At 45.7% G+C, this 9,782-nt stretch overlaps 2 protein-coding genes across 15 annotated transcripts in view; both read right to left on the bottom strand.

Annotated features, from left to right (window-relative positions):
* PLPP5 (phospholipid phosphatase 5) overlaps window positions 1-6,013 on the bottom strand; it is an 11,693-nt gene extending 5,680 nt beyond the window's left edge. For 6 of the 10 annotated variants that reach the window (XM_034647710.1, XM_019797492.2, XM_034647712.1 and 3 more), the window contains exon 1: window positions 227-435. In XM_034647710.1, coding sequence (XP_034503601.1) covers window positions 227-420 — 194 coding nt within the window. In that variant the 5' untranslated portion in view covers window positions 421-435. Of the gene's footprint in view, window positions 1-226; window positions 436-3,188 lie in introns of those variants that run through there. The other 4 variants (XM_034647711.1, XM_034647713.1, XM_034647715.1 and 1 more) reach the window with 1 other exon arrangement.
* A 5-nt stretch (window positions 6,014-6,018) lies between these two features.
* Window positions 6,019-9,782, bottom strand: part of NSD3 (nuclear receptor binding SET domain protein 3) — a 112,661-nt gene continuing 108,897 nt past the window's right edge. For all 5 annotated transcript variants that reach the window (XM_034647704.1, XM_034647706.1, XM_034647708.1 and 2 more), the window contains 4 exons: window positions 8,681-8,822; window positions 7,517-7,623; window positions 6,793-6,997; window positions 6,019-6,385 (listed from right to left, as the gene is read on the bottom strand). In XM_034647704.1, coding sequence (XP_034503595.1) covers window positions 6,144-6,385; window positions 6,793-6,997; window positions 7,517-7,623; window positions 8,681-8,822 — 696 coding nt within the window. In that variant the 3' untranslated portion in view covers window positions 6,019-6,143. The remainder of the gene's footprint in view (window positions 6,386-6,792; window positions 6,998-7,516; window positions 7,624-8,680; window positions 8,823-9,782) is intronic.

Below are 9,782 nucleotides of genomic sequence, written 5' to 3'. Positions count from 1 at the left end.
CGGGCCCGGGGAACTGCACCCGTTCCCGGGCGGGCAGGTCGGCGATCCCGGCCGCGGGGAAGAGGGAGGGGCGGCTTCGCGCTGCTCTCGGAGCCCCAGGCTGCAAGGGGAAGGAAGCGCACGCAGTGCCCCCAGTGCCACGCTGCGGGCCACCGTCGGGTCTGGTAAACCGCCCGGATGGAAGGGAGGCACACCTCCCCTTCCCGCCCTTCGCCCGGTCTCCTACCACGCCAAGCAAGAAGCGACATTCTCCAAGGACCTTTTCCCTCTGTGAAAACGCGACCAAACCCCACGTTTCCGGCTCCAAGTGAACCGGCGGCACAGCAGCATTTTGAAGGACCTCGCTGTGCCGCAGGCCTCCGCGGCCGGGGGTGCACGTCTCGGGTCACCCAGCCCGGCAGCCGGTGCCCTCCCTCCCATTATGACCTCCTGTCCAGTAGTTGAGGCAAGAAACTACAGGCAATGAACAAGTCCACGATTTAATTTGGAACATTCAGGACAATTTATTGAAGTCAATCTCAAGCAAAAATCTGAAGTCAGTGGAATGTCATTAAGAACCTTTCCAAATTAATCCTTACGGAAGCAAAAAACACATTTGAATTCCAAAGTATTTGTAAAATAAAAAAAGGCAACATCTCAGTAAATATAATGTACAAAAATTTATGTTCCTACCAGCACACACAGTAGTAAGAAGCTTCAAATTACAGGCAATCCTAAATCCACTGTAACTAGTCAACAATAAGCTATATATATACAGGTTAACCAAGCTTTACACGTTTCACACTATGCAGTAAAACATAGGCCAATCAACAAAATCCCCAAAATATCATGTATCTTGAAGTCTATGTGGCAACATCAAGTCATTATACAGTAATGCCCTAGTGGAACACCCTCCAGGGAAAATGAACACTAATCCCTTAGTGTCAAGAGCTTCTAGCCAAGTCACAGAAACTCAAAAAGAGATTGACTTTAGTGAATATTGATGCTTTGTTATTAAAGACTCAAGTCTCAAGTGATTTAGGCAAAATAACATTTCACAGGATCTACAAAGTTTATTACAGATAAACAAAGTACAGAAAAAACCAATCTACAAAGGTCATTATCATAAAGATCACAAGAAAAAGAAAACAGAATCTGTAGGTATGTGTGTTTGTTGTGCAATATCACAAGTGGTTACAAATGAATTTCTCATATCAATTCCAATTATGCACACACCCTTGTATAGAAAAAGGATCTTATTAGCCAGTTGTAATCATCATTTAGCATCTTGGTCATCGGAAGCAATGTGATTTTCTTTTTAACAGAGGGTATGTGACAGCACAAAGGAGATAAAGAGCATTAATGACAACAGAGTAAAAAAGTAAATTGTATCCAGTCCACTCCTAACCTGACAAGAATACCTCATATATACCTCCCCTGGGCGATCTGGTGGACACCGCGCCTCGAGCACCCGGCGGAGGGCTGTGGCAGGCCGGGAGGGGAAGGACCGGCACCTGAGGGGGCTTGCTCGCCATTCGCAGATGCAAAGGTCACATAAGAAAACTAAGGACTGAATAAATGACTTTGGCAACTGTTCATCTTTTCCCTTTTTCTTACGCGTAACTGATTTTCACAGGCTACTGAAGGGCAGGCCGCTCTCCTCCTCCCCCCACTTCACACATCTGTGCCACAAGCACCTGAACTTGTCACTTAAGCAATGGACTGACGGAGAAAAGAACGGAAATGGTCTTTGAAACACACAGATTACACCCTGTGTTTCAGGAGTGTAAAGTAAGTGCAAATTCTTGTTTTTCCCTACACAGGCATATATATTAAAAGGAAAGAAAAGGTGCATGGGGAAAGGCTTGACAAAATGACAAAATAAAGAACACACGTGGGAAATACTCATAAAAATGCTGCTGGTATTTCATGCAAGAGTCTCTTCCTCGACTGTGTACACGAAATCTGAGCTATCTGCTGCGGACACGCGCTCCCATTCGCAGAACTTCGCCTTTAATCCAAGTCTAAGAGGACAAGAGACTAGGCTATTTGTTTTCAAAACAGTATATAAAACAAGGATTTCTATTTCATAAATTTAAAAATAACTGTAAAATAAGGGGAATCTGAAGAGTTTCAAGTACTTAAAAAACCTGAATTCAATGAGGCAGAGGTCTCAATGTTAAAGTGACTACTTCGTACCTGTGGTAAACATTATCCTTCCCCCTCCCTCACCCTGTTCGAACCCCCTTTTCTCCCTGTACCCCGCCCCCGGGAAAAGTCGGTAGATTTCGGTATATACACATTTCCAACTTTTCAATATTCGTGAATACGTGGCAAAGCCGTCTAATTAGATCTGTTCCCCAGCTCAGCTGGACACGGAGGCGAGTTCTACCCTTGGTTTACAGACAACCGGGGACCAACTGTAAGTGGCTCTAGGCGAACGGAAATCGTTCCGAGTGATCACTCTGTGTCTGCAGCCCCTGGGACAACTCAGGAAGTTGAAACGTGCGCCACCCGGCCCTACCGCAACTTCCCCGCGTCACCGGACCGCGCCCAGAAGTGCAGCCCGCGTGAGCGGCTGGCGCAGGAAGCTCCGCGGCCACCTGCTTCCTCTTCCGGTTGGGACACGGCACGTGGCAGCCCCCTGACTTAAAGGTGAATGCTAAAGGAAGAGCCTTGTACTTAACAATGACACGAAGGGCCAGCCACGGATCCTGGGGGTCCGGAGACGACCCTCGGTCGGGCTGCTCTCTGCCGTCCGGACTGCAGCTCTGGGTCGGACCCCGCCTGGAACACAAACCGTGCAACGAGGCCGAGAAGAAACTACTTCAAGAGCCAGGAAAGACACGTGTCCAACAGCCTGCCCTCTCTGAGAGTCCTTTACATGATTATCTCAGAATTTCAAAGCATTATTTACAAGCACGCTTCCAAGTCTTATGTGGAAATGGCAGAAGGGAGCTGGGAGCCGCCACCCACCTACTACTATTATTACTATTATTATTATTATTATAGTTTTTACATTTGTTCCTGACTTGAACACACAGATAGCTCCGAGTTTCAGGGATTCTAAAAGTCGGCCTATTCTATAGCTTAGGCCAGATCATTTTTGAGAATTAAGGTAGAGTAGGAACTTGTTAAAATAAAGATGAAAATAAAACCCACCTCCCTCCTGAGTCTAGCCCTGATTAGGTATTAAGGAAGTGACTCACTTCCTCCAGCTGCGCTGGCCTTCCAGGAATGAAGGGCTGGCCACCCCGCCGGCAGCCAGCGCCCCCAGCGCCCCGCAGCCGGCGCTCGCAGGCCCCCTGATTCCGCGCCGGCCCCCTCCAGCCCTGCCTGCACCGCGCATGCCTGGAAAGCCGCCCAGGATTTCCTCTCTAGGTGTTACCCATCTGATTTCGGAAGCTTTACGCTGATTATCAAAAATTTTACATTCACTTCTTCTTTCAAAGAATTAACATGAGGGTAAAAAAAACAAAACACCATTATCTCATGATGCTTTAAGTTATTTCATTTTTGGACAATAAAACCCAACCATTTATGCTCTGACCACATACAGATTTAAAAGTTAACAAATACCATCTACAGACTATGAGAGAGCAACACGTCCTTTGGACCATTTCATTGGCGAGGCGCAGGCAAATGTGCACGCAGAAAGCGCAGCTTTCTCTCCCCCTACTGCTTGCACAGCCTGCCGCCTGCAGACACATTAAACAGGTCGGTGGTGACCCCACGCAGGTGTGAGGAGAGCTCCTCGGAGCTGGCAGGACTAAAACCACTTTCTGGACCATTAAAGAGCACTCCTGGACGAAGACTCCAGAGCTACAGTTAGCTAGTTTTGTTTTCTACCCTGATTTCTGAAATGGCAGAACGATCTTATTAGGTACCCCACCCCCCGCCCCCCCCAAAAAGATTAAAAAATCTCAGCAGAGTTGTTATAACACAAACAAAACGTGACATGATGAAGCTGCATAAAAATACTGGACCCGCAGGTACTTGTAAGTGTACAGAGTGCACCTTGGCTTACCATAGAAAAGTCGTCAGGTATTAAAGAGCGCTAAGTCCAAAAGGAAGCAAGGAGAGAGTTCATGTGGGATACGGTTTCAACAAGGGTTATATTTTGAATGTTAAAGGAAATCCTTCATGTTAGTAAGTTTAAAAAAAGCAAACATTTATCTCATATATATATATACACACACACATACATATATATATAAAATAAAGTTGTTAGTATGATAAAACCTAGATTTTCTTAAATTATTTTTTAAAAGGATATCAAACTATATAATTGCTCAAGAGCAAAGTTTAGTGTTTTGGGTGCTGTGCTGCGTGTTACCGGTAGCGACTCGATCTGGTAACATACATAGCATTTTCCATTTTGCTCTTTCTCCTGGGACCATATCTAATCAAGAGAATTCCTGGAGGCCCAATAAGTTACCTCAGAATTAATTACTGGAATCAGGCAAATGGCAGTTTAGGAGCTTAAGTAAAGGAATTGTAGTGTGATTTTTTTGTTGTTGTTTGTTTTGTTTTACATTATTTTTTTACAAGAGAAAATCCAGTACGATTGCACATTTACATTAAGAGAGAGAGAGAAAGAGAGAGACAGAGAGGCACAAAACAGCTTTTTTTCTTCTTTTTTTCTAGAGAAGAACTCTAAATTGGTAAGAAAAAAGGAACACATATAACACAACGGAAGGAATGTGGCCAAGCATCTACCCTCCCTACCATCATAAGGTTCCTAGGTACTTCTTGAGGGAAAATAAATGCCACCAGGTACCAGCAACTGTAAGCAGTCAAAATTCACAGAGAAAGCTAACGTTCATTCAAGCTACCCCTAGACTTCTACTTAGTACAGTGTGACAACAATGTCTGACATTACTAATCACTTCATACAAGGAATACTGGAATATAAATATTCCGAAGCATTAAATGCAAGTGAATTTTGTGGGCAGACATCTTGGTACACTTGGCATCTATGAGATCCAAGCGTCACAACCAACCATTTTTGCTAACACTGCCTTCTTGGGAGCTTCCCTAAGTGCTTCCTAAGATGAAGTGTGTTTGTGTGGCTCTCATGTACCCTGTAGAAGCACTTCCCCTTCCTCGGTGGGGGCGATTTTAGTTAGTAGATAATACTAAACAGAAATTGTTTACATAGAACCGGGGGATACCCCTACCCCTTCCACCCCCCACATGAGGAACTAAACCAAAAAGACCTACTCAGATACAACTGTGATTCGCTTGTGTCGTTTTCACCAGGAAACACGGCTGGGCGGGCAGCCAGCGGACAGGGAATGTTTGGTTAGGAGAGGGAAGCAGAGACAGGAAACGAAAAGCCCATAATGCCCTGCTGGTCAGACTAGGGGTTCCATTACACCGCGCAGAGGATGATGCCTGAGTGATCCAGCTCTGGGTCTGGGCCTTTCGTCTCCCTTTAGCTGCTTCTGTCCATGTGTCACAGCAACAGGGACGACCATTCTAACTCTGCATTCACATCCACATAAACACGTGTCATCAAAAATGTCCACTGTCAATGGAAAACATTTCAAACTCAGTGACTGCACCCATTTCTGTTTTTCTCCAAAACCAAAAAGCACACTATATACCTTTCTAGGTAAAGGTATCACACATCATAAAGCCCACCTAGGTCAAGACCACAGAGGTAAAATCCACTGAGGCATTCTGTTTTCAAGAGGCCAGATTCAATACTCCCACAGCGCCCTTCTCCAAGACTATGAAAGACATCTGGAAGGGAAAGAGAAGTGAGCCTACCTACTGCTCAGCAAAGAGGTATGTAAAGATGATCAGAGCCCTTTCTAGAAGGCCTGCTCCAACGGCTACTTCAAACACACACGCACACGTACACTGAAGAGACTATCCGAACTACACTTCTCCGAAGATTTCAAAAATGAAAATAAATAAAGGAATGAGGGTTACTTTTGCTTTTCACACCCAAGGAACACATCCTAGACTTTAAAATTATCTCATTAGCAAAATTTCTTTTTCTCTTTGTTCTTATTTTAAAAGCGAAGACATCCNGGGGGGGGGGGCAGCAGCCTTCTCCCACCGACGTGCCATCGACTCACTTGTTTCTTTTCCTCTCTTTCATCTCCATAAAAAGAAAAAAAAAGAAAGAAAGAAAGAAAGAAATCACCACCCATTTATTCTCTCAGTTCTTCTCCATGATCTTGTGATTCCAATTTGCATTTGATCTTGCTCCAGTATTCTGCCGACACCGGCGATTCGGGGTCATGCTCCGAGCAGCAGAGCCGGCCTTCCAGAGCAGAGGGAACCAGGGCACCCACCTCGTGATCTTTACAAAATGAGTGTGGGCAGAACTCGCAGAAGGAGACGGCAGCGCTGCTGCACTCCTCGCACTGGTGCCACGGGCATTCCCACTTTCCTGCGGAGGGGCGGGGACAGGGAAAAGAGCCCCGTTAGTGCCTGTCTTGCTTACCCACGCAAAACCCAAGTTCCCACCATCTGCTCTGACTGGACACCGAATTCGGTGGACTCCAACTCCAACTTTCGGCCAAACTTCCGTCGGAATGTACTACCGACTCTGGCTGCGCGCTGCCGCCCCAAACTCAACGCCAGAGGAGCCAACTGCCCGCCCCCGGTAATCAGGGCCGAGAACCCAATCCTCGCTGGCCCGCGCCTACCCCACATTCGCAGACAGTTTTCACTAGCATACTTTCTGTTCAACGTTATCCATTCCATGGCTCCGCTAAGGAGACGGAGGTGCATTCTAGGTGACCTTTCGCTGGCAAAGACGCGAGTCAGAGAAAGGGTCCCAAGAGGCTCGCTTACCATATGGCGGCTGAGTCAGGTTAAGGCATAAGAGGTGGTATGCTTTGGGACAGTCTTTTTTGTCACACATGACCAGCTCCCCACCATCTCCACATTGAAAACAGTAGTCTTCATGCATCTGCTTTGGTTCTGCTTTGATTTTTCGCCTCTTCTGCTTTAACTTAGCATTTTTGGCCTTTTCTTCGGCTGTGGACGCACATGTCGACTGGCAGGGAGAAGGATGAACACAGCGAGTGAGGCTCTACATGGAAAGGGAGCTCCCACAACCAGAGGCTCATTTAAGTAAGTTCTCTTAAACTCTGTTGTTCAATTACTTAAAAACCAGCAGGACTTACCCCATAACAGTACTGTAATAAAAATAAGGCTTCGCTTTCACCGACTTTTGAATATGGTGCTTTGTTTTTTAAATTGCAAGGACCCTGACATAGAATTCACATACCAAAAAACTCACCATTTTAAAGTGGCTCATTCAGTGGTTTTTGGTATAGTGTGAATTTTAAAAAAGGTTTTGAAAAGGATGTTGGTAACTTCAGATTCAATCAGAAATACAAACACCTCTTGAGAACCTGACAGATCTTACTAAGATTTGCTTCACTGGACAGTCAGAGTCTACACTCCAGTTAACGTGATGGCTCTGATCTAAACTCGGGACCCATTCGCCAGCCCTTTCCTGAGATAGTCACAGACTTCAACAGCCTCACTCCCAACTCCCTGCGCAACTGACCTTCGGCCGCACTCCCAGAAAGCCGCTACAGTTTTCTGCCCCGCAGTGGCACTCCGTTCTGCCATTGCCCAGACAATCCAGGTTATAATTAAATGTTAACTCCATCCCTAAAATGAGAGAAATCATTACTCATACTCAAGTCACGGGGAAGAGACATGCTGTCACACACACGCTCGCATGACGAAAGGAGAGACATCATTCTGACTGGAAGGCTTTTCCCTCACCCGTGCTCCACACTGAAGTGATGGGGGGGGCGCGGGAAACAACAGAGGAAAACATCCCCATCCACCAGGGACTGCAGCGAAGACAGCCTATAAAAGTTGTCATATCCTTCTCATTGAAGTGGTCAAATACTATGTAACAGAGACTAAGAATCTGAAATCTGTGCTCAAGAGAAGCGGGTTCTGGTTTAGCTTGCTTTTCTAAAGCTAATTTGCACGAATTTCTGAATGAACAGTACGACCACGGGATAGCAGCGACTACACTATCTCTGGTGATTAATGCTTTAGAGGATGCTCGGAAAAGAGTTCACAATGCAGATTCACTATTCACACCGAAGACCCAGGGATTTGGACTGAGAGGTCCACGCTTGCTGCTGGCTGGTCCTGAACCGCCCACAACGAGTCCCGGAAATGCAGTTTATTTATCTCTTTTAGCTACAGATCTTCCCTTCTCACCCATTTCCCTCAAACCCGGCAGAGAAGAAACTAAGTGTTGCTGGTAAGATGCTGAATGGCTGAGGAATATGGAAGCAATGACGGCCTTCGGAGGCTTTTCGTGTCTAATTTGAAACAGACTGATCTTTCAACTACAAAACAAACAAACAGAAACCCCCCCCACACAAACCAAGAAACCAGCTGCTGTTAACACAGTATGTTAATACTTTAAAGAAGAAAACAAAAGCTTAAACATCTGGTTATATTGTGCAGACAGCAATGATTGGGAGAAGTCATTCGGGAGGGTCGTGGACACAGGATTCTCTAACAGCCTCTAGGACAGAAAGGCTCTGCTAAACTCCCTTTTGCAGGACATGGATTTTCACTTCTTAGTGGCAGATAACAATTCCAAATATAATCCTATCTTACTTGAATAAATACTTGAGCATCAAACCTTGAAGCATGTCCTGCCCAGAGAGGGGGGCATGGGAAGCAAGTAGCTTTTTACCTGCTGGAATATCACAAAGAGCAAAAAGTCCAACTCGAACATCTCCATTCACTGTCCACTTTTGTGTTTCACAGTTTGGATTACAACTGTGGTTCATAAAGCGAGAATAATTTCCTTTGGGGCCAGCATCAATTATACGGTCCTTCAGAAAGAAAAGAAATAAAAGCCTTTGACATAAAAACAAGCGCAAGCCAATCTCAGAAACATCCAACTCGGTCAAGAGCAGCAGCGTTTTGCCACCAGGGGAAGTCTGGCGGCTGACAACTCCCACAACGCATGCTCTCTGGGCCGGGGACCAAGTTCTCTACTTTATTTGATGAGCTTCAAGTCAAAGCAATTAAGATAAAGTGGAATTTAATTTCTATTTTTTTTTTTTTAACTTTGTTTCTAGACACAGACCATAGAAAAATGCTACTTAGACGATGAACTGGCCACAGGGGTGCCAGAGCGCACAGTTCAGCCAGCCGCCTGGGGTGGGGAGCACAGGGCTTGCGGTCAGCCCTCCTTTCCTGCTCTGAACAAGCAGAGGACACCAGTACAGGGGGACATGGACAAGAACGTGGGCCATAAAAAGGGATGGAGGAAACATGAAGACTTTCCTCTGAATGAAGGTTTGGACGTCTGATCGACGGAAGGGCTATCGCATGGGACATACTCTCTTCTCTATTACTTACGCTGACGTTCAGAGCACAGTAAAAGGCTCAACATTCTGGCCCCTGAATTCAAACTCTGATCATCTGGATAAGCTCCGGAGGACAGAGCCTAGAGCCTCCTGAGTGTCGTCAAGATGGCTGGAGGGCCCCCGACAGTGAGGAGTGGATTTAAAGGGCCACTCAGCCATCGGAAATAAATGGCATTTTATGTTTATGAAATTTATGTTCATGAAAGTTGTAAAACTGTCAAACAATGACATACCAGTTAAAATAAACTTCTTGTAATTTCTAGTTCTTACTTTTAATGATATTTTAACTCTCAGTTTCAGGGAGAGCCTGGAACATGGGAAACATGGGTACTAGTCTTGGCCCTTCACTCGACTGTGACAAGATTAGTCTAACAAATGGCCTGTCAGGGCTGGACCTCGGTTTCTTGTGCTCTGCAAATC

Source organism: Ailuropoda melanoleuca, chromosome 18 (genome assembly GCF_002007445.2).
Source record: "Ailuropoda melanoleuca isolate Jingjing chromosome 18, ASM200744v2, whole genome shotgun sequence".
NCBI classification, from domain to species: Eukaryota; Metazoa; Chordata; class Mammalia; order Carnivora; family Ursidae; genus Ailuropoda; species Ailuropoda melanoleuca.
Note: the sequence above shows the minus strand (reverse complement) of the source record. Positions and strands in the feature narration are given on the sequence as shown.